We start from the raw sequence: 25,467 nt of genomic DNA, 5'->3' as shown, positions 1-25,467 counted from the left end.
GTGACAAATAGTCCCCTAAACCAAATCTACCACTATCCCAATCAAGTGTATCTATCATCTGGTAAGTTTCCAAAAGGTCATAGCAAAGCTCTTATTGAATAAACTCTGTAGCATAGTGACAAACAACAGCCGTAGTAGCTGGTTTCCAAACCAAGGGTGAAGCTTCTTATCTCCTTCCACATGCTGGACCATTATCTCCATTGTAGACACCCCTCAGCAACACCACGAGCTGTGATAAAAAGGTCAACACACACCAATGGGCAAAACATAAATCCCACTGCATTCTGCACCTCCATCTCCATACTAGGGAGGCTGGAAGCACCATCTTGCTGATAGTTACCCAGCTCGCTGATCATTTAGCTCTTTGGTGCCTCTTCCCTGGTAGAGATCCTCTGGTGGTAGTAGTAGTAGTCAAATATTTTTACATCTGTTACCATTCTTATACCTACTTACATACTATTCGTGTACCTTTGAGCATGGATTGCACTCAGTCGGCCAAAACTTCTCCTCCTGGTCTCTACGTAGCCAGACAAGCCATTCACCATTGCCTAGGAGTCTTCGTACATTCTAACTTCAGGTCTTGTTTTCACACAAAGTGCACTACTAGGTGCAGTATTTAAATCTCCCCATTGGACTTCCACTTGCCAACATCTCTCAACACATTCATATCTCAGGCATTTACTGTAAATTTCATCCATAAGCAGTATTTTCATCTGTGACTGGAGCTCATGCTTTCTCCTCTTGTCAACCAGCAGGATGAGATTCCCCTCAAGTCCTGAGTATGATAGGCAATGGTGGATTACCTGGGAATATTAGGCCCACTGAGGGGATTTATTCTTAATGCACCAACTTCATCCTCAAATCTATTGTTGCTGACTATTATGAGTTAGCAAATCTGGCAAAACAGAGCTAAAAATGGGCTTTGGGGCTATATGATCATTTTCTACCCCAGGGTTAGGTGCTCCTCCTCTACAAGGGTCTGGTAACACATCAGTGTGCTTCAGAAGATAGTGAAGTTGCTACTGTAGATGGCATGGTCTTGCCTTAGGGATGGATCTGTGTTGTGAATATCCCACTGGAGTTTAAATTCTACACAGTGCCCTTTACAATGGTACTTACACCATGGAGTCTCTGCCTTATCAAATGTTCTTAAGGGATAAAGATGTTTTACCTTTTTACCAAGCCTTTTCTTGTTGTGTCCTTCTTGAAGCTACCCTGTTACATGGTACATAGGTCAAATAGTATTCCCAGCTGTTCAATTTGCTACCTTCAGAATCAGATCAGGCCTAGAAGGTACTGTTTCCTCCTTGGCAATAGAAAATATAAAATGTAACCTTATAACATTCATCAATATAAAGTCTGTCACTATAGTTTTTTCAAAAACTGGCCGTTACTCTGGATCAAAATGTGAGCTCATAGCTTCTATTCCTATGTCATGCCTGCCCACTTACAGCCATGCTCCCTGCCATGACAGTCATGAACTCTAACTCTCTTGAACTACGAGCTCCAAATTAAATACTTTCATGTATTAGTTGCCTTGGTCATGGAGTTCTATCACAGTATTAGAAAAATAAATAAGGCATCTCCCAAATCTGATCCAAATCTTTTGGATGAGGCATGGTCATTCTAAGTATCCAGTGCTTCTAGAGTTAGCCATCCACTAAGTGTTATTACTGTGTGTAAGTTACTTAACCTCTCTTCAGTTTCCTCAGTGATAAAGATTACCTCATTGAGCTACGTAAGGACTAAGTAAGAAAATACATACAAATGAAAAGCGTCTGGCTTAAGTTACTGTTAACGTCTTATGAATATATGAAATGCCGTAACTTTCATATATTGAAAAAACACTACTACAAAAATTTAATATATACCTCACAGAAATTTAATATATGCACAAGAATTTTCAAAGAGCAAAATTATACATAATACAAAAAAAACAGAAAAGCATACAAGGAAATAATTTATAGCCAAAGAAAGGAAATCACACAAAATGGTCAACCTTATAAGTCATTTTAAAAATGCTGGCTAAAATAGCAATTCAATGCTATTTTATAACTGCCTAATCCAAAATATTAACAGCTGGCATTGATTAGATTGTGATGAAAGTAGAATACTGTATCAGTGACAGTGTGAATAGACACAACTGTCTTGACCAACAGTTTATAACACCGTGGGAAACAAAACACTGTGTAGGTCAATTATCTGTGCTCCACACTGTCTGTAGGTCAGTATTTACAGTTTAGTGTCTCTTCCCTCCCACAGTAGACAGAACCACTCCAGATGAAATCATTTCCAATATATCACAGGGTAAAAATTACTTAAGGACATCACAGATATGTATGGCAAATAAGTTTGAGAAATATCCAACTCAGGGCCTGGATAAGGTATCAGAAAAAGTAGAACACCAAGGAACAAATGCTTAAGTATCAGGAAGAAATATGAGCCCAAACATGTAAAATCATATTAGATCACATCAGAGCTCTGAGGATTCCAAGTGTGGAGGTGCTGATGTGGAAATGTTATCTAGAGAGACTAAGAACTGCAGCTGAGGATCTCAGGGTGAATATTAGCTCTGCCTCCTGCTTTCTAAAGGAGTGTCACCCTTTGACCTGGACAAGTAGAAGGCACTAAGAATTACATCAATCATAAAGCCTTTGAGCTATTTTGGTAGAAAAGGCAGATTTGTTTAGGTTTATCAGATTCTTAGAAAATATACTTTTCACTTAATCTGCTAGGTCCTATAATCACCAAAAGGTTAATGATTAGATTATGAGAAGTCTGATAAAAACCTTAAAAAATATTAGAGGACTTTAGATAGAGCAATACAAGTGTAATATGGTGCAATACATTTCTTCCCAAGCTTCTATTAAAATACTCAAAGACCAATTATTGCACACACATAAACATGATAGTCCAACATAATTAAAGTGAAAATTTTTCTCAAGTTCCATTTCCCATCTGAGAATTTGGCATGGTATTCCTACAGGACTGGACCAGGACTGGCCTCAAACAGCTCAGTGCATGCATAATTGCTGTGTTCCCTTTGTTGGTCCAAGGACATGCTCTATAAATATCCATACTCAAATGATTTTATAAGCAAAAGAAAATTCATGAATACTGTCCTTAGAAATTAAACTAGTTAAAAGCTGACATCAGCTATATTTTTCCTATAACTTCATCTGTTTCTTTGTATTTTGGCTTTTGCATACAGAATTTACCAACTAGGCAGATCTCAGGTTCCTTAATACGTAAAAGATTTTTGTAAGAAAAAAAATTGATGATATTCATGTAATCACAGCTACAATAATTGGACCACAATCACACTAGGTAAGAAAAGAGGATTCTTCTTTTACAAGTGATATAAAGAATTAAGTAAGAAAATAATGATAATATTACCATATAAACAACTTAGACTTCAAATTCTTGAAAGTTCATGTGTAAAAAACAGGTCAATGGGAGCAGTCTGTACTCTGAACTTCCAGCACGTGCTTATTTGGGTCCTTTTCCCTTGGACTTTGCTTCCTTTGGAATCCTCCCATTTTGACTCTGAGTAAATCTGGCTACTGTAGAAACACCATCCACGAATTTAGTTTTGAAGAGAACGTTTGCGTTGTTGAACATACCTTCTTTGAGGGATACCACAATGAACTTAAGGGAACAGAAAGAAAGCAAAAACATTAAAGAGAATATTCTTAAAGAAGTCTACTCTCTTAAAGATGATTTAAAAATTGAATGGAGCACAGAAGCCAAAACGTCAAAACAACATGGGGGACAGGATGGGGTGCAGTAGTGGGGGAATAGAACAGCAGGATAAATGGTAAACTGTGGGTGATAGTAGGCTTTAATTAGGAAGGAAGTTCAATACAAGTTCAATATTATATATATACACACACCCACATATACAAATCTATACACAGACATAAATACACACATTAAATGAAAATTATCCCATCTGGGCTGACAATGCGCTCCTCTCCTTAGAGCTAACGTCCAATAAACTAATATTTTTAGTTGTTGGTCAGGATTGTCTAAGAAACTCCCAAAACATTACATAGGCTATTGTTGTTGCCCCTGGTGGAAGGTACCCTACCGCTAAGGACACCATGCACTTTGGACACAGGATCTGAAGGATATTTGATGGTTTTGACCTGAAAGCCTGTTCCTTGAGACTTAGCTTTCAGGGTGTCAGAAGGTGCCATCCAAGTTTCCAAGGAAGAGAAGCAACCAACAGTCCTACCCAGTATGGCAATGATAACCCTAAGGATACAATAGTGGCATGCATATTTTGGCAGTAATCAACAACTCTCTATTTATACTTAAGGCCCACAACAAGAGGGAAATCATGTATGGCAGTGGAAACCTGGCCAACTAAACAGGGCTAATGAGGTCATGGATCTCAAGAGAACCTAAAACTGCCATTTACTAAACTAGCATAATTCCTGATTCTGAATGTTTATCCTTACATTCACAGATAAGTGTACCTCTCAGCCCTCATCAACAAAATTTCTCTTAGAAAACCACAACTGATCACAATGCAGAGAACAAGTGACTTATGGTGCACAGTTGTGATGCATCTGTAACACAAGTCCTGCATCTAAGGTCAGGCAATACTGAGGAAGGGGAGGGAAGACTGTTAGAGCCAAAAGAACAGAAAGGCTGCTATGAGAGTGTGTCCCCTAGAAATGTCCAAGAAGCTACACCCATAAAGTCTCAGTAACATGACTGCATAAACAAGATCTAAATAAGGACAACACCAACAGATGTGCTTATACAGAAGAGGGAAACATCATGGGGATCCACAGCAGAGAAAGAACTACAGGTAACTAAAAAAGAGCCTCTGCAATAATTGTCTGTTCAATACCAAGTAGTAAGCCTTCTCATACATACAAGTAACATTATATGGACTAAGCAGGCTACATTTATATATTTAGGAATATACGTTTGTGGTGTGTAACAATTAAAAAAGAGGCCATCAATTTGAGAGAGCAAGGTAGGGGGTTACACAGTAAGGGAGAAGGGAGTAAAAGGAAGGGAAAAATGATGTAATTATATTTGAATTTAAAAAGAGAATTATCTGGAGGTCATTCTGTTCTTTCCTTAGACACATACCACCAAGAAAATGCACAACCTCAAATACTAACTGAAAACAGTTATGGTCCTATGCACCCAAATAGATAGTAATGTTCTTTTATCTTAGAAGTTTCTTTATTTTACCTTCAGTGTTTCATTACTTAAGGTTATTATTTCCCAGTAGCTGACTCTTGTGGCTAGCATTCCCTATTTTATTATTAGCTCTAATCATTTAGTGAAATAATTTTCTATGTGATGAATTTAATAATACCAAAGAAGATTATAAATTCTTACAGTTCTACCTGAGTCCAAATGCCACCTTCATATACTTAGGAAAAGGCACCACTTCACTGCAGGTACCCAAAATCTGCCATAATAAATACGTATTCTAGAATGAGTAGAATGAGTAGAGACTCCAGAACTGTACAACATGCAGTTTTATTCAACCGTATATGGCAGCTACAGCTCTACAGCAACAATTAATTTTTTTAAGGTCTTTTTAGCTTGAAGGGTTTTCTGTTTTAGCTGAAAGAAACCACAGTCCCCCATTATGTGCCACATGTTTCTGATACCTTAAGTATATTCTTGAAGCAGAAGATTGGCATCCTTGTGGCAAACAGCTAGAGAAAACAGTTATATCATCACTAAATCAATTCTAAGTTGTGTTCTTCATCATGCTTAAATCAACAGTGTTAATATCTGGTTCTTTCCTTCAAGGGAGACTGACCCCTCTTTTTGACAATTTACATAATGGGCAAGGAATCCAGCATTGAGCTACAGTCCAATCCAATCCCAAATATCTAACTTAACAACGATTACTAATAAAAAGACTTGGTTTCATAAAATAAACACAAAGACCATTTCACTTCAACTGAGACATTTTTTGGAGTGGTCCTTACCTGAGAATGTGTAAAGTGAGTACGCAGCATCTGTCCAATATTCTGGGTATGAGAAAGATCCAAGGCTGCATCCACCTCATCCAAGATATAAATTGGAGCAGGTTTGAAGAGGAGCATGGACAATATTAGTGACAGAGCCACTAGAGACCTGAGAACAGGTTGGGGAAAGTAAAGTCATAGACATTTATAGACAATTCTACCAAAACACTAAAGCAAATCTGCAATGTCCTTAAGATGACACATAGTATAGACTCATCTGAAAGTCGTAAGGAATCTGGGTTCCAAAGCTCTCTTTACAAGCATACAATTTCCATGAGACAATTTTAATACTCTCATTACATTTGGCATTTACACTGAAGAACATGTTACTTTCTGAAAATAAATTTATTACATGTGTTTTGTCTGCATGAATGTTTGTGCACCACATGCATGCCTACTGCCCTCACAGGCCAGAAGAGGGTATCATAACCGCTGTGACTGGAGTCACAAATGGTTATGAGTTGCCACGTGGGTGTTGGCAATTAAACCCAGGTCCTCTACAAGAGCAGCCAGTGCTCTTACCTGAGATATCTTTCAAGTCCTAGATCTTACACCTTTTTATCAAGTGACATTTATCCTTATATCTCTATTCAAAAATGACAAAGGGCTTCATAAAAAAAAAAAAAAAAAACAGGTCTCAATTTTTTTTTTAATAATTTTTTGAATTATCAAAGTCTTTCGGCTTTTGTCTGAAAAAGTTTATTGGCTTCAATATGAATGCTTCTCTTAGATACATAATTCTAGGTTGACTCATTTTCTTTTGGCACTTCTAAATGCTCTAATACTTCCAGCTGGAAGTTTAGGATGAGAAGTCTAAAGTCTCAAATCATCCTTACATCTATGCTATGTGTTTTTTGCTGGCTTTCAAAGTTATAAATCTATAACTATATAGGTTTCCAATAATTCTGTATATGCCTTGCTGTATCAGTAGGTCTATGTGCTTATCTTACTAGCTCAAATGGTAGTCTTCGCAGAATTCATCATATCTGGGAGATCTGCTGTCATTATTTTTTTTTTTTTAAGTATTTCTGTTTCTTGTTTTCCTCTAATTTTCAAACACTAATGTCATGTGTATCAAGCAGCTTCCACATGACACCAAACTGATTTTGAGTTGTTTTTTTTTTCCTCCTCAGTTTAGGTTCAGTAGATTTGACTGCTACATCAAGTTAACTCTTCTTCATTTTATGGTGTCTAACTCATTAATATTGTGAACTTTACATTTCAGTTATATTTTATCTCTATAGTTTCACTTGATATTTTAAAAACAGGTTTATCTAATTATTTGTTAGTATTTTTTTCCTGTGTAATTCTTGAAAACAGCTACTTTAAATTTCACATCTATTAATCTCACCATTTCTAGGACTGTTTCTTTTAAAGAACTATTCTTCTCTAGTTCAGCAAACTGAATTTTCTCTTGCGAATTTACTGATATTATTATTATTCTAAATAGAGGACTTTGCTGTGCAGCCTAGGTTGAGCTAGCTCACTGTTGTATATCAAGATGGTCTCAAATTTGTGTAATCTGAGCCAGGCGGTGGTGGCACACACCTTTAATCCCAGCACTTCGGAGGCAGAGAGAGGAGAATCTTTGTGAGGCTAGCCTGGTCTACAGAGCGAAGACAGGCTCCAAAGCTACAGAGAAACTCTGTCTTGAAAAAAATCAAAATACTACTACTACTAATAATAAAGTAAAAAAATTATGTAGTCTTTTTCCTTTGATTTTGGCGTTTTGGGATTACAGGAGTGAGGCATCACACTGGTGTCTTGGAATTCTTATTAAAGGTTGGACACCATGTTTAGTGTATGCTTTGCTACCTTCTTTAAAAGAGCACTATTGTGTGTGATAAAATTGAGGTCAGGGTCCACTGTTCAGTTTTCTAGGGTTTGTCTAAAGCAGTGTTCACTTCAAGAACATGCAGATCTAACACTTAGTTCTCTGTCGCTTCCTCAAACAAAAGTCCAATTGTCCTAAATGTATTGAGACTATTAAATAAACTCTAGTCAGCTTCCCTCCCTGCTTTTGATGATCAGTAATTGTCACTAAGGAGTATGCTGGGTAAATACAGGATTGACATTTCCATTTTTCCTTCTGGGAATTCAGAGTCCTACATGACTTGCTCATTTTTAAATGTTTAATGAGTTGTTTCTCCTATATTTTGTTTAGTTATCTGGTTGTTTATTCTTTTTTTACAGTATTAGGGAATCAAACTCAGGGCCCTGTATATGCTAGGCAGGCACACCAACACTGAGTTATACCCAACATGGAGCTATATCCCTAGCTCTAGTTGTTATTGTCTACTAATTTAAACAAATATTTCAAACAAATTGTTCTATATATTAGGCTTCTCAAATTCTACAAAGGCAGCCAAACAAATCAAAATTGAAAGAGAATTACAGAGTAATGAAATGATGAATTATACTAAATAGCTATAAAAAATTATAAATTGCAAAGAGATTACTTACCTCTGACCACCACTAAGCTCAGTTAGATTTTCTTTCCATGTATTTCCTAAGGCAACCTTGAACTCCAGACCATCTAAAACTGTCTGCCCTTCTGGTGGTGCAAGCATAGCATTGGCACCAGGCAAAAGGGTAGAAAAAATAGAGCCAAAGTCTTTGTTTACCTAGATCAAATAAGATAAAAAAAAAATCACATTAAATCATCAGAATGCTTTCCAATTATAAATATACATACATGCAACTCAGTAGGTCCAATGTCAGAAAGAAAAGGTCTCAGGAAACTGTTTGGCCTGTCTGAATTGCCATAGCAGGTGATTACACAGAGATTAGGCCCAAATTCATGGCATACAGAATGGTTCAGTGCATACACATGTACACCTGATCAGCATTTAGCCATCTGTCTTATAAATATGATAAATAACTTCAGCATTCAGAAGATAAATGTGAGTATACCACAGAGAAACCAGCATTGCCCCTTGTCAAATCCATGTCCTCTAGGATTTGATAGTCATGGTCTCTAAGGAAATCTTCAGATTCAGTAGTAGGCACCCCAAATAAACAAGTAAATATAATTAGGAATCTCTTAGAGGCAAGCAGTATTCCTGGATATGGACGTAACTAGGTAACATGCTACCTCAGCCAAAAGAAATATATACACCAATATTAACAGCTTCTACTACATTAGGCTACTGTTGAAAATTGAGAAAATGAGGAATGATGACTCCCATACTGAATAATCAATAAACATCACTTGCATTGCAAGAACCTTGGGAATTAGGAAAGAGAAAAATCAATTTACAAAATATTCTCATTTGTACTAAATTTGGGAACCCTTGGGGGCGTCTTCTAGGACCCATTATTAACTCTATATGTATTATAAGAATACTTGAATCAAGTTTCTGCACACAAGGAGACTGACCTATAATTTTCTTTGTGTTTTCTTCAGTGTGTGTGTGTTTCACAGGATTTGATATGACCAATAGTGACTTGATAAAGATAGGTTGGCAACACACCATCCATTTGATTTTACAGAATCATTTCTGAAGCACTGGGATCAGTTCTTTAAAGGTTTGGTGGGATTCAGCAATGATTCCCTACGGGCATGGAACTGTTGTACAAATTATGTAATTGTTTAGATATTATATAAGTACCTTAAAGATGCAGCTTAAGACCAGAAGTATTCTTGAACATGAACCTAACTAAGGAACTTACATTACATTATCTCAGGCAAAAAGCTCCATATGCCATATTAATAGATTCTACCAAGTACGTTATCATTGAATACTGGGAAAAAGAAGAATGATGGCTTGGATGCTGAATACTCAAGTTGCACTGGTGAACCTTGGGAATTAGGAAAGAGCAAAATGAGCATTACTTCTTCGATTCTATTGCTTGTTGTATGTCTGGTTGTTTATCTCACGTTGGTTTAATTTTGGTAGGCGTGGTGGTTTGAATGAGAACAGCTCCCACAGGCTCATACATTGGTCCCCAGTTGGAACTATTTGGGAGGAATTAGGAAGTGTGGTCTTGTTAGAGGAGGTATGTCACTGGGGGTGGGCTTTGAGGTTTCAAAAGCCCATACCAGGCAGAGGGTCTCTGCCTCCTGCCTGCAGATCAGGATATAAGCTTTCAGCTACTACTCCACTGCCAAGCCTGCCTATGTGCTACTATGCTTCCTATCATGATATCATGGACCCTCTGAAACTGTGAGCCCCCAATTAAATACTTCCTTTTATAAATTGCCTTGGTCATGATGTTTCTTCACAATAATAGAATAGTAACTAAGACAGTAGGCCATGAGTCTAGAAGTTAATTTCTTTTACATTTTCTAATTTAGTACAATATATTTTATTAAAATAGACCCCAGTGACTTTCAGAGTTACACTGGTAGCTGTTGTAATGACTCTGTTCTTCCTTGATTGTTATATTTTCTTTTTCATTTCTAATTCATTAATTTGTACCCTAACATTGATATTGCATCTACTGATTTGGCCTTTGACTTTCTCTTGTTTTTCTAAAACCCCAAGTGGCATCAGTAATATATATTACTTACATTGTATCTCTGACTTTTTCAAATGTAGGGGGTTTTTATAGGTCAAAATTTCCATCACAGCACTGTTTTTTATTATGCCCCTTACATTTTTGTATATTGTATCTCATTCAATCCTAAATTTAAAGATTCTTTAGTTGGACAGTGGTGGCACATGCTTTTAATCCTAGCACTAGGTAGGCAGAGGCAGGCAGATCTCTCCTAGTTTGAGGCCAGCCTAGTCTACAGAGAAAGTTCCAGGACAGCCAAGACTACACAAAGAAACCCTGTCTTGAAAAACCAAAAAGAAAAAAACAAAAGTTTCTTTAAGTTTTCCAATGACCCATTCATGATTCAGTAGCTGGGTCCTTAGTCTACAAATTTTTGTATGTTCTGTAGTTTCTCTGGCTACTTCAATACTTTTATTTTATTGTATATTCAGATAAAATACAATAAATTATTTCAATTTTACTAAATACGGAGTGGTATTCAAACTCATGAAAACTGTCAATCAAGACAAAGCTAACCTGCAAAGCTTCCATCAGGGAAAAAAAAAAGACTTTCTGAGGTAAAATAAACTAAGGGAATTTATTACCAGCCAACTGGTCCTGCTTTAGAGTTCTACACTGTAAGTAAAGGGATGCTGAATATAATCAGACAAAACAAACAGGAAAGTTTACAACACAACACAACAGATACAAATAATAGACAAATAAGAGAATAAAATTCTACTAACACAGAAAATCACCAAACAACAAAGATGAACAGAGAGGAACAAAGAAATGAAAAAGATATGAAATAATGGAATGAAGCAGTACATCTTTACTATTAATATCTCTGAAGGCAAAGGGGTTAAATTTCTTTAAGATACAGACTGGCTGATGGGTAAAGACAAAAGCTAGATACAATGATCTAATGTCTAGAGGAAACTCAGTTTACCCGTAAAATATATATATGAAGATTGAAATGAAAAGATATAGCATGCAAGCAGAAATCCAAAGTGAGCAGCAACAGCCATACTTAAATCAGATATAATAGACTTTAAATAGAAAACTAAAGAGACAGATATTTGGAAAATAATCTTAAAAACTAAAACTTAAGAATGATGAGTTAAGAAAGAATCTGAAGAATGGAGAAACAACTGTAAACTTACAAAGCTGTACTATGCTGAATATACTTCAGAACAAAACATGATTGAAAAATGGGTAAATGACTTGAATAGAAATTTCTTCAAAATAGCTATACAAAAGACCAACAAGGAAAGGAAAAATGTTCACCATCACTAATGCAAATCAAAACCACAGTGACCTACCATCTCACTCAAGTTAAAATGAGCAATGTGAAAAAGACAAGTTTCTGCCAGCAAAGATGCAGGGAGTCACAAGATGAAACCAACTCAGAGTCTACTGATAAAGAAGTACACAATGAAATGGGATATAGCTGATAAGTATACAGAACACTTAATCTTGACTGACACCTGACAAGATTTACAATCACCCTGGAGACAATTCCCTGGTTCTATCTGTAAGGGTGTTTCAAAGAGGTTTAACTGAAACAAGAAGGCCTATCCTAAATGTGGGTGTTCACCATCTCAGGGGGTAGAGTGTCAGACTGAGTTAAAGAGTGAGCAGACCACCCCACAGTGATCTCTCTCTGCTTCCTGACTGTGGGTACAATGTGATCAGTGGCCTGCTACTCCTGCCTCAGGATGTTCCTGCTGTGATGAAGTAAGTATATTCCCAAAATGTGAGCCAAAATACCCCTTTCTTTGTCACAGCACGAGAAAAGTTAACTAACACCTATATGAAAGGTAAAGCACTAGAAGGAAAGAGGCATTATGAGCCCAGGAAGGGTACCCTTGGGTAAGGAGAATGAAGAGAAGATAGTTGTTAACAGGTGTAGGCATGCCGTTGGATAAGAGGAATCAATTGCCCTGTTTTATATCACAGGATGATAACTACTGTTAACTGCAATTAATGGAAAATTCAAACTAGCTAAAAAACACAAACAAAAACCGGATTTGGATTATCTTAGTACAAGGAAGTATTAAATGTTTGAAGTGAGTATGTTGAGTGCCTATGCCTCATTATTACAAATCGCATATACTGAAATGTCACAGCATACCCTTTAAACATGTAGTTACTACACGGCAATTAAAAAGGTATTTCTTAAAGTCTTTCTACTGTTTTTTTTGTTTTTTTTTTTTTTTAAATTTTTCAAGACAGGATTTCTCTGTGTAGTTTTGGAGCCTGTCCTGGATCTCGCTCTGTAAATCAGGCTGGCCTTGAACTCACAGAGATCTGCCTGGCTTTGCCTCCCAAGTGCTTGGATTAAAGGCGTGCGCCACCACCACCCGGCTGTTTATTTTTTTAAACTTCAATTTACAGAACTTGCAAGTCATTGTTATTATTATAGCAACACTAACCATACCCCAAATCTGTATTTTGGCACAGGAGTTTATTGAGCTATATAGATTTGTGGTATAGATATGTTTTGGAAATAGCAAGAGAAATAAACAATGGTGAAACTGAGTCCTTGGAAGGTCCTTATTTCTAGCTAGCTGTCTAAGTGAGATGTGCTGCTTTCAGGGTTAAGCAGTTGTGCAGGGTGTAGCAGATACTGGAGGAAGAATATAGACGAGGAAGGAGAAAATACAGTGTTTCTTTTAATAGTAACAGTCATGATAAATGATGATGTGACATCAACTTGCTTCTCTAAGTCTTGTAGTAAAGTCAAGACAAAAACACATTTAAAAAGTCTAGGCTCAGGTGTGAGCACATGGCTCATTCAAGCCACACTGAACTGCTCTTACTGTGTAAACCTACTGATGTGATCCTTCATCCTTGACTTGGGGTTACATTTTGAGATTAAAGTACCTTTTGCCAAGCAATATTTAGGGCTTGGTTTTTCTTCTGATCAAGATCTTCTATAGTTGCAAGGATTTTGGATTTGTCATTTTCTACAATTCTTTTCTTCTTCATCAAATCATTATACTGTAAGGAAAATGGGATACTTTATTTGTATAACACAAAATGTCTTCCACATTCTGGCATTTAGTCAGCCAAAAAGAAGCTTCACTGTTTTTAAACATAACACAATCCTACTTACTAGAAAGATACAATGTAACAGAACTATAATAAAAACCAAATTATGAGAAAAATAAATATATTACCAATATATAGAAAAATTCAACTACCAGAACCAAGAATTTATAAGTCCTTAAAGTATTTAGACTATACTAATAGCCCTTTTCTTCTAGTAACCGAAGCAAACTGGAAAATGTTATATGAAAACTATAGTACAAGTGGGTCAGTTTCAGCAGTACTATGAATAAGCTTTTAATTCTTCACTGTGCTGTGTATGTCCTGTGTAATATAGTAATTGGCCTTTATCATTCTGACTACAGAATCTAGGTCTTCCTCAGATTCTGCAATTTGGGTCTCGTTCAGTCCCTTGGATATAATAAACCCATTCGTGGTCTATGTTCCCTGCACTGTTCTGTCTTCCTGGAAGGCACTCTTCGTATCTGAGTAAGTAGTCCCTCAGTTTCAGCTCTCAGCTACTGCTTCACACTAGCTTTCTGCTGAGAGGGCTGCAGTGGGAAAGCTGCATGCATGACTGACAGTACAGAACTTTCTACTACCCTTCCTAACCCATTTCTCCTTACAGTTCTACAGTTCAAGTAGTCTTCATACCTCCCATATTAACTGGAGCCAGTCCTGTGACCTCCACATTTCTATCTTATTTATTCTGTAAGTTCAGTTCTTATATAAACAGACACAAAACATGAGGGGAAGGGGTCAGCTCTTCATCAATAGAGAACCTTAGCGCTTCTTAGGGTTTTTGTTTTTTTGTTGTGTCAGCTTGCCTAAGCTAGAGTCATCTGGGAAGAGGGAACTTCAATTAGAAAATGTCTATCACACTGGCCTACAGCGAAGTCTGTGGAGCAATTTCCTGATTAATGATTAAGGCAAGAGAGCTCACCCCATTGTGAGCAGTGCCACTTTTGGGCACACTGTCCTGGGTTCTCTAAGAAAGCAGGCTGAGCAAGCCAGTAAACAGCATTCCTCGGTGGCCTCTGCTTCAGCTCCCGCCTCCAGGTTCCTGCCCTGACTGAGTCGCTACACTGGCTTCCCTCAATGACAGACTGCAACCATGACCGGAAGGCAAATAAGGCCTGTCCTCCTCGAGTTGCTTTTTGTAGTGGAGTTTATCACAGCAAGAGTAACCCTAACCAGGACAAGCGTCTAATTCTTTCAATATTTCTCTCATGGTATTAGATCTCAGTTATCAAGATCTAATAAAAATAAACAAGTCCTACCATGCTATGCAGCTTAAATATAAGAACCTACTAAGTTAGGCAAAGGGTTGAATTTAATAACAGCTTAGAGGTCATATATCGTCACAGATGGCTACGTTGTTCTAGTATGGCTGAACAGTGATAGGAAGCAGACCTACCCGCTCTTCAGCTTCTGTCAGTACATTCATAGCTCTCATATTGACACTTCTTCCTAGTTTCTCTTTTACTTCTTGTAACTTCTGAAGTCTCTGACCAGCTTCTTTTGGGTTGTTTGTTTTGAAATCATAGGCACTATTAGGTTGGCCAAAGAGGTGTTTCTCAGCATTAATCCAGTCATAATCATTCAACATTTTGGATACCTGGTCACATATGAAATAGGAAAGAACTAAAATCATATTCAAAAATGTTTCCGAAATGCTTACTACTTTTAAATCAAATATTTGGGAGTAAAAAAAAAAGAATTAAAGAAATCACAATGACATAGACAAAGAAAGGCTAGGGCAGCTCATTTACAGCAATAAGGATGGATCCTTGGCCAGGGATCGCAGACCTAAGCACAGACTTCATAGAGAAGAATCTTCCCACCATGCAGGAGCAGGGATGAGTGTTAAAATTCCTAGCCACCCCCACCAGCTACATGACCGTACATGCACTGTCTAGTAGCCAGGCAAGATGCTTAGTCATCCTAGGGCCTTAAGTTCTACATAATCCCACAATCCGGGCACCGCGTGATCATGCAATCTACGCACAGCGTGGTCACACAATCTATATATGTAGCAATCATGTAGCTACATAAGCCCATATGCACATGTGTAGGGGGGAACCTATAAAAGCAGGTTCCATCTATTCCTCCCCTTTCTTCCTGCACGGTCATTTCATAGGCCTATGCACACCCCTTCTGTTCCCTTCCCTTAATAAACTCTTATAGTGGGTTTTGTGGTATCTCCTGGCTTTTCTCGCACGGTAAACAGCGCAACTTAATAAATAACAATGAGTGAAAGAGAAAGTTTTCCAAAGTTGAGTGTCCTTTGTTCCAAAACACTTTGGTCTAGAAATGCTTTGGGTTTTGCTTTGTTATTTCAATTTTGGAATATTTACATATATAGAGTAAGCAATCTTGGAGATAGGATCTAAGTCAAAACAGAAAATTCACACAGAATCTGAAGACAATTTTACTTGACATTTTTACTGCTTCTTTACTTTCATTCTGACCTGGTACATGAGGCCAGGTGTTACATTTTCTCCTTATGGCATGTTGGCACACAAAATGTTTTGATTTATGGAGCACTTAGGATTTCCAGATTGAAGATGCTTCATTTGTATACTCAAAACATTTCCTTAAAAATGTAAGTCAGATGAGGCTCATTCAGATTTTACTAAATCCAATCTAATACGGCAAAAAGTAATCTGTATGTAGGGAAACTTCCTTAGGAACAGTCATATATTTGATGAAATCATAGAAGCCTAATTGTGACTACCTAACTGTCTAACAGACTAATAACTGTCTCAGAATTATAATCTAAGAAAAAAAATGCCCCAAATGTTGACTATCCCTACTTCCACCCCTTCTGACAAGGTAAAATGTAACCTTTTCATATAATACAACCAATTCAAACTTAAAATTATAATCCTTAATGGTTGTCCTCTACACCTGGGTGAGATCCACTCTGATCAGTAGAATGTAATATTGCCAATCTATTTACCCTCACCACTTCCACTGCAATGGTACCTCTAAAACCACAAAGTAAACTCTCAACTATAGTATAGCTTCTGAGATGATCTATAAGATCTCTGAAGGTACTACGTGGACATGTTACTTTTCCCTGCATCTTTAAGCATAGTGTCTGATACAATAATTTTTACAACAGCAACCATATACTCTTTAAAATACTTAAGGTACTGTGACATAGCAAAAGAAGACTTCAAATGCAATTAAAACCTGGAATAACTTCAAAATAACTGCAATGCACAATATATTTTCAATAAAGTTGTATAAATAGCATTGACAATGTATAAGGATACCCGAAAACCAATGCCTTTTAAAATGAGATCTATATACATATTTTCGTGAGTTCTTTAATTCAATTTGTAATAAGATAAAGAATGTATATTATCATTACTAAGTTCTATCAATGAGTATGGGTAAAAATACCAATTCTATTGGATATCAATATTATAGAAATACATCTCATAATGAGGAATAAATGTCTATAATTAAATTTAAAACCAAATCATTTGGGTTACTGAAAACTTGATTCTTAGAAACAGTTAACACACCAAGAAACTCAAATAGACTTTAGGCTATGATTCTGCCATTTGTACCAAGTTTCCTGTTGAACAGTTACTAGAATTTTTTTAAGAGCTCAGAAATAAAACCTCATCCCGATTGTAAAACTGAACATAACCATACCTTAGCAGCAGCATCATCAGCTTCCCGCTTATGTTTGCTGATACTGTGGTCTAACTCCTTAATTTTAAGCTGAGAATCATTGTTTTGCAAATTGTGCTTTGCCACTTCCGCACATTTTTCTTTAATTATATTGTCTTGGGCCGTTATTATTTCTTTTTGCTTTGTCAGCTCTTCTTGAGCTTTATTTACTGATTCCTAAAACAACAACAAAAATTAAAGAACACAAGGTAAGGTAAATAGGTAAGTATTTTAACTCTGCTCTAAGTCTGTCTGACAGACTTCTAGAAAACATGTCAATGTGACTACAGGTAAATGGCTGTCTAAAGCTTCACAGTTTAAACCCACAAAGAATAAGTCATGAATCCAAACACAAGGTAAATCTCAGCTTACACCTAAACAAACCAGGCTTTTACTGTATGTAGTGTAGCTGGAATGAAATGCCTGGGAGGAGGGACTACTTAAAGCTGACCTGCTGTCTCTAGTTTAAAAAGTGCAGTCTGAGCAGCTAACAAGAAGACAAGCTGACAGATCCCTGAAGAACATAAATCTAGGACGGACAAAGGTAAGGGCTCAAGACAAGGGAGGTTGATTTATGACTTTCCCCTTCCGCAGATGTAAGGTGATGGAGATGACCAGTGACAACAGAATGTGACAGTTCTTGATTTTAACACAGCAGTCAAATCAGAAATGAAGAGAACCCTTCTGTTGAAAGACTTGTTGAAAAGAAATTTTCTTACCCTGAGTTTTACTACCACCTGCTCTCTAGGGTGGAGGCCACCTAACTTCCCAAGTACTAATTTCAGCATGGTTTTTAGTCTGCTAAAATGTAGGACATTCTGTCTTCTCCAGCACCATGTCTGTCTGCACACCACGTTGTCACACCATGATGACAATGGACTAAACCTCTGAAAATGGAAGCCACCCAATTAAATGTTTTTCCCTTATAAGAATTGCTGCGGTCATGGTGTCTCTTCACAGCAATAGAAACCCTAACTAAGACAGACTCTAAAAAATGATCTCATTAAGTAATCACAAACCAATGACAATTTAGATGGGGTAGGGTGGGGGGGAGAATTAGGAAAACAACATAATTCTGAGCCAGTGTTCTACGTCAGACTGTGCTCAGAGTAACCTAATCTTTTTACAGTACCTAGCTGTGTTTGTTAACTGTCTTCTGCAGGAGAAACGACATTCAAGACTTATCATAAAATCTAAAGATATTTTACATCTCAAAACCCTTCGAAGAAGAAAAGAATGAAAGTGAGTAAAATTCTGATATAATAAAAAGGAAATACTATAGTCTTCTTAGCCTTAGGTATGTCTGACAGAGCACGCTTATGAAGACTCTCATGCCAACATATAAGTGCACGGTAGGTGTGACTGTCAGTCTTTTCTGCACTGGTAGAAAACACACATGAGCTCTATAACTTCAGATTGAGCAGGAATAGAGTTTTAATCTTGTTTGTCTCAAGTCGATTAGTCAACAGGAAGTTCATTTCTTTCCTTAGCTCCCAGAGAGCATGCAAATCTGCTCTATCAGCAAAAGGAAACAATTTTTAAGGTAAAGCCTGATTGAATAACCTTTAAAGACCAATTCATCTATCTTACAGTTTCCTATTAAAAGAAAAACATGATGCTGATAGGGCATAATAGAAGACAGAGGAAGGAACTAAGATGAAAAAAATACACGTTCAAAATGAGGGATATCAGAACAACAAAAAGTGAAATTTACCTTGGAAGCTAGAAAGAAAAATTGAACAGAAACTGTAAAACATCCAATCAACACAAACCATAAAGCTGAGACAAATTATAAATTCTTAGTCAGAAAAGTAGTAGTTAAAAATTGTTATTCTGCCACCAATGCAGTATGTAAAAATGTGTTCATAAAATGTGTATGTAATTAACATGAAACTCATGCCACTAATAAGAATACATCTCAGCGATAAACTAAACTCAAATACTTGAAAAATTAAGGTTGCATTACAGAAGTAGGAGTAAAAATACAAGAGAATTTAGGATAAATTAAAAATAGATATGAGTAGGGAATAGTCTTTAGACTCTCTGAATCTTAACTTTCACAGTCCTTCTGAGAACTGGTCATGTCTTCCTTGCCAGTTGCAACAATACTGCTGCATTACAATGCTGCATCACTATAAAGATGTGTAGGCAGAAGGGGCTGTGGTTGTTGGCCAGTGTGTTTGTCTCAAAGGTAGAACTTACTATGTATAGGGGACAGTATCATGCATGGCTCTACCTGGCATCTGAGCACAGGGTTTTATTTAGTTCCAGGTGAATACCATCCAATGACCAGTGTTCACAGAAATTTATTTCCCAGCAGGCACCACACATATGCAGTCTTTTTGTGGATAACTTAAATCTTTACCAAGTCAGTCACACCTCTGCAGAGAGACCTACCTGGTGTTCAGCACTGTGAGAGGAGCAGGGCTCCAAGGCCGATTTGCTGCTATTTCTGAGGGCCATCACCTCAGTCCTGGGGGAACACCTATTTCTCTCTGTTGTTCTATGCCTTAGATTTCTCTCAACCCCTGTGATCAACCCTTTCATGCAAACAGTTAATTTTTTTTCTTTAAACTCGGTTCATTTTCCTGAATGGACTTGTTTCAGTAGATTCAGTCTTGTAGGGAAAAGGGGCTGGTTAAAGAAACCCACCCTGACCCTGGAGCCCTAAATTAGGGAAAGATGGCTCAGATAAGGCCAGTGAAAGAAACAGTTTGGCTCAAATCAGAGCCATCTATGCTCCTGGCCAACTGACTTGTGAAACGAACCAATCACAGAGCAGGACAGTAGAATCCTGGCCCTGGAGCCCAGGACCAGGGAAAGAAACACAGCCTGGGTTGGGGACCTGAGCCAGAGAAATGAACACTTTATCCCCAAACCCAGAACCAAGGATACATGCCCTGACTCTGAAACTAGTGGCAAAATAACACTCTTGGTCCCTAGAATCAGAGTCAGTGAAAGAAATGTGCCCTGGCCTTAGAGGTAGTGTCAAAAAACCAAGAAAGGCCAGTGAAAGAAACACAGTTTGGCCCTGAAATCAGGGCCATCTCTGTCTCTAGCCCACAAAACTAGCCAATCTCTGGGCAGAAAAAAAAAAAAAAAAAACAACTAACCAATCACAGATTGACTCCCCACCACAGGACATCCTATATACACTGCCCTGCCTGGTCAGTTGTGAGCTGTTCTCTCCATCCTGGTAGAGGCAGCTACTTTCTTGGATTCCTCCTTCCCAAATAAATCTCTTTCTCAAAAGAGTTTTGGGTGTGAAGACCTTCATTCACTACTGAACAGAAGAAGCTTGCTGAAGACATCCCTCAATGGACAGAGCAAGGAGGAACTGAACAGAAGATCCTTGCTGAGATGTCCCTCAGTGGACAGAGTTACTGAAAAGTAACACTTTTCTCCTGAGCCAAGAGAAGATTTGCTACATTTTTGTAATTTCTTAGGCCAGAGAAGCAGAGCTCTGCTAGGAAGCCTCCTTAAGGGGGGGGGGGGGGGGGGGGCTGAGCAAAGCTCAGCTATAGTGGCTATCCAGGAGAGAAGCAAGATTGCTACATCTGCGGGGAGACCATCCCTCATCACATCAGGTATAGCCTGACTTTCAGTCAGGATACCCTGACTTTCCTGAACAGTCAGGATACCTTTCCCTGCTGAAGCAGTTCTAGGCCTGAATTTCCTGAGAAAAGTCAGAAAAACTTCCCCTCCAGGGTTGGGCTGTCTCTTTGCAGCTCCAGCCACCAGAATTTCCTAAGCAGCTCCAGGTGTTGCCTGACTCCCAGGTAGCCAGGACACTTCTCCCCAGAGTTGCAAAACTCACGTTTTGGTACTGAACTCTAGGACCAAACCCACAGAGTTGCAACAAATTTACTTACAAGGCTGAACCCCTGATGTCATTTCATAATTTTCTGGAATCCCCATTTCACCTCACGCTCTGATCATAAGTGAAAAGACCTAAAGTACTTGTCTGTTATCTTAGTTCAACATTTCCTAAGTAGATGAGTGTTAAGTTTCAGGCTAGGAACTAATGAGGCCCTGTCCACCTACAGCAGCCCCCCTCTCAAAGCTGCTATGCAAAAACTGGCACTCCCCCCCCCCAACACCCACACAAGAGCCTATCAATAACAGACACTCCAAGTGACCAATTCCAGGAAAATAGCATAATTCTCACTTTCTTAAGAAATTTACAGGCTCAGGTTATGAGATTCTAAGAGACAGAGAATGACCTTGACCCATCTTTCACTCTGATAATGGGTATACCTTAACTAGGTATGCTCCTTCTCTCTCTATTCCCCATATCCTGTAAGTCCCACATTAACAAGATGCCTTCCTTTCTTCCTCACACAGCAAGCCCCACTCCCCCAGAAACCCAAGTCTAGCCAGCCTGAAAACAACAGCTCACTTGACTGAAAGCTATTCCTGTAAATTACTCAGCATCCACTTAGCAAGGGAACTCTCCCTTTCTCTGACATCTGGGACCTAGCTCTCCTGGGAGCCTTCTACCTCTATCCTTGGGGGCCTGGCCTCTAAGATTCTCCAGCATGCAGTCTCTGTGGTGTTAATAAATCCCTAACCCCAAAGGCAATCTGCTTCAGTGTGCTCCTTGAACCCAAACCCAGAACCTTTCTCTGAGTGGTTTTTAATTTCTCTAATTTGATAAATAATCCTTACCTTATTTTTAGCTACCTCAGCTGCCATCATTTCAATCTGACCTTCGTAGGCTTTGATGGCTTCATTCACAGCATCAAGCTGCTGTTTATTAGATGCATGTTCTCTTTTGAGCTCTTCTAGCTCCAGAGTGATTGCTTCAACTTCCTACAGAAACATGGCAGTGAAGGTTAACTGCTAGCCAAGTTTAGCTTCAGAGATAAACATTCACAATATTCTCATTTAAGTAAGACTAACCATTTAGTATTAAACTACCAACAAACCAAGTTGTTTCCTCAGAAAAAAAAGAAAACAGAAGCTTATTTCCCTTTAAAAATGTTTAAGTTTTATAAGGTTAGGAAACTGCATAAATTATTTCCTTTACCTTTAATTATACTAAAGCAAAGTAATAAAATTCTACATAACCTTTTTTTTTTTTTTTTTTTTTTTTTTGGTTTTTCGAGACAGGGTTTCCCTGTGTAGCTTTGCGCCTTTCCTGGAACTCACTTGGTAGCTCAGGCTGGCCTTGAACTCACGGAGATCCGCCTGGCTCTGCCTCCCGAGTGTTGGGATTAAAGGCGTGCGCCACCACCGCCCGGCAAAATTCTACATAACCTATGCACTAGTTAGCTTTATTGACAAAAGTATTTCAGCATGCAAAAACTTAGGTTTCTTGATTTTGTTTTCCAATATAGACTTTTAGTTCACTAAAAAATTATTGTGAAACTATTTAATGAAAGAATTTTAAGCTGGGTAAAAAGGCAAAATTTAGAGTTTAGACGTAAAAAAAGTTCATGGCACTATTCAAAAAGCTCGGCACTCTACAAAAGATATTAAAGGTAAGTCTACAATCCTAAGACACTTTGTAAATATAGCATGTTTTTTCTTCAGTTTCTGACAGTGCACATCAACAAACGTAGTGATAAACAGGAACATAACCTGGTAAGACACATGCCACATCACGATTTGCTCCTGATTTGTGAGACTCTCAATTGCTGGGTTTACAGAGAACAGTGTTTGGCTTGTAAGATGCATAATTTACAATTTAACAAGGTGCTTATTTGGAATCAGCACTAATGAGTAAGGCCAGCCAATGACATTTCCCCACCTTCCGTTCTATGCCAATTTAAAAAGACTGCCACCATTTGAAGGGAGGTTCTTACCTGTTGTTTTTCTTTCATTTTCCTGTTAGATGCATCTGCCTTTGTTTTGGCACAATCCAGTTTTTTCTGAGCATCCTTCAGTTCTTTCTCTCTTTCAGCTTCTGCATTTTTCATTTTATTCTCCAATGCTTCATACTTTTCTTCAGCTTTCTTTTGGATTTCTTTGGTGTTTTTTAATGTCTCCTCACTTTCCTCTGAATCACAAGGTAGTTAAACATGGCTAATTTAATAACAAAGATAAAAGCTTATAAATCAAATTAATACAAGCATTGTGGCTGTTTTGGAAATGTAATAATGAAACATGAATCCCACTAAAAGCTGTATTTGAGATCTGTGAAATTACTTCTACTGAAAGATCACAGTTTTATTTGTGTGTGAGAGAGTGCTTTTGTTTTTAAAATGCTAAGAATGAAACTCAACCTTGCATATATAAAGCACATGGTATACTACTGAATTATGCCTCCTATCTTACAGCTCAAATCAACACTGGTGCCATACTATTTTCCATGATTTTATAGTTAGCATGAGCTTATAGTGATTCTATCTACTTATGGCCACCAAGCAGCCTTCTATGATGAGAGAGAAGGATGAGAACATGTTTAGATTGAACATGTTTAGTTTGCTTATTAAACATAAGCAAACAAGGAAAAATGGGTAGTCTCCTATCATGTGTGACATCAGTCAGAGCTAGGACCCGTTATGCAAATGGAATTCCAGAAGCTAACACTGGACAATTTTCCATTACTTTTTAGTACAGAAAAAAATATTAGTAGAAAAATGCACATGTAGATTTTTGTCACAATGAATGACAAAAACAAAACAAACTGCTATATACAATCAAATTATAATGAAGAGGGAAAAATAAATGTAGAACACTTCAGGAAAGCATCAAAACATGTTCATGAATGAAGCTGTGTGAGATTTCTGAGACCTTATGAGAAAGCTCCAAGTAAACAAGATAAGAGTTTAGTAATCCCTGTTCCTCCATAACATGGGTTCTTTTTAGAATATGCTTTTGTGCCCCTTCCAGGTGTAATAATAAGAGTGAGTTTTACTTTAGATTACCCATCATCTTACCCATTACTATTCAGAATGATGTTTCCAAGCATGGATTGTCCTCCTGACTGCATACAGTGTGAACTAATGTGACCTTGCCCTGCTGACTGTATATAGCCCAAACTTGTGACTTTTGCTCACCTGACCTTGCTTAAGCCTCAAGAATACTCTCAGACTATAAATTGTCTGATGCTCTGAATAAAGTTAGCTATTGTATGAGAGTTTAGCTTGCCTCACTTTTAGGATCACTCTCCTAGGCGACAGGTAAGTAGCTATAAATTGCATTGTACTGAACATTAAATACTTTTGTATGTAAACAATGGGAGAAAACAACTTACAGGAAAAATGGGCAAATAGAAAGCTTACAGGAATAGAAACATAAAGCTCCAATAAAAAAGGTATCCCAAACCTTAATGATGAGCGAAATGCAAATTAAATCCTAGCTTGAATGCTATGCCACATTTTCACAACTGTAAGATTAGAGAATCCTAAAATGTCTAGAAAAGAACTTAAAGAAATGAAGATTTTTCCCATATTGATGTAAGTGAATATTGGTAAAAAGGAGACAAATTTTGGTGTTGCATAATAAAGACAAGGATGATCACACCCTAAGTCCTAAAAGTCCCACACTTGAACTTGTCCTGCAGAAAAACGCCCACATGTGCTTGAACTCTTTAAATCTTCTGAGTACCAGGGAGAGGAGAGCAGCACAGAGATCAGGCACAGCGGCATCTCACCAATGGTTTTTTTAAGGGCATCTAATTCTTCTTGTTGTTTATGATAAGAGCTTTGCTGAAGTTTGGTTTGCAACAAATCTCCCTCCTCTGTCTTCATCTCCCATTGCTGTTTCAGTTGTCGATACCTTAAAAAGACAAGTTTATACATCTCCTTGGCATTTGAGACATGCATTCAAACTTGAGGCTCTTTCCTGAAATAAACTCATATGTAATACAAATAAAATGAACTCACGTAAAATAAATAGAACGACATACCAATGGTTAGCATGGAAAGCTATCACTGCAGGTAAACTGTAAATGATCAAATAACTATTCTCAAAATACCCTTAATTTCAGAAAACACTAAAAGTAATCTTTGAATAAATTAAATTTAAATGTATAAATATACCTATAAATACCTATACAAATCACTAATTACTATAAAAATAAAATTAATGACAATTACGTAAAAATCCCCCAAAACTGGCACCTACTTATTAGTTCCCATTTTCGAATGTCAGCAGTAATAATGCTTCTTCATAGGGAAACTGACAGCTTAAGAAGTCGTGTATTCACCTTAAGCATCTGCTATATGCATTTTATCAATGCTATATATACTTCTACCCATGTTCTGGCTCCTTATCTCTTTACAAAGTATTTAAC

General features: G+C 37.6%; 1 protein-coding gene across 2 annotated transcripts in view; it reads right to left on the bottom strand.

Moving 5' to 3' along the window:
• Positions 1–1,859: 1,859 nt before the first annotated feature.
• Smc2 (structural maintenance of chromosomes 2) overlaps positions 1,860–25,467 on the bottom strand; it is a 51,777-nt gene continuing 28,169 nt past the window's right edge. For both annotated transcript variants that reach the window (XM_059254350.1, XM_059254349.1), the window contains exons 17-25: positions 24,826–24,950; positions 23,033–23,226; positions 21,894–22,037; positions 17,208–17,402; positions 14,956–15,156; positions 13,374–13,490; positions 8,472–8,632; positions 5,970–6,117; positions 1,860–3,648 (exon numbers count right to left, since the gene is read on the bottom strand). In XM_059254350.1, the coding sequence (XP_059110333.1) occupies positions 3,490–3,648; positions 5,970–6,117; positions 8,472–8,632; positions 13,374–13,490; positions 14,956–15,156; positions 17,208–17,402; positions 21,894–22,037; positions 23,033–23,226; positions 24,826–24,950 (1,444 nt within the window). In that variant the 3' untranslated portion in view covers positions 1,860–3,489. The remainder of the gene's footprint in view (positions 3,649–5,969; positions 6,118–8,471; positions 8,633–13,373; positions 13,491–14,955; positions 15,157–17,207; positions 17,403–21,893; positions 22,038–23,032; positions 23,227–24,825; positions 24,951–25,467) is intronic.

This window comes from Peromyscus eremicus, chromosome 2 (genome assembly GCF_949786415.1).
Source record: "Peromyscus eremicus chromosome 2, PerEre_H2_v1, whole genome shotgun sequence".
In the NCBI taxonomy this organism is placed as follows: Eukaryota; Metazoa; Chordata; class Mammalia; order Rodentia; family Cricetidae; genus Peromyscus; species Peromyscus eremicus.
The sequence above is the reverse complement of the archived record's forward strand: the minus strand, read 5'-3'. Positions and strand labels throughout refer to the sequence as shown.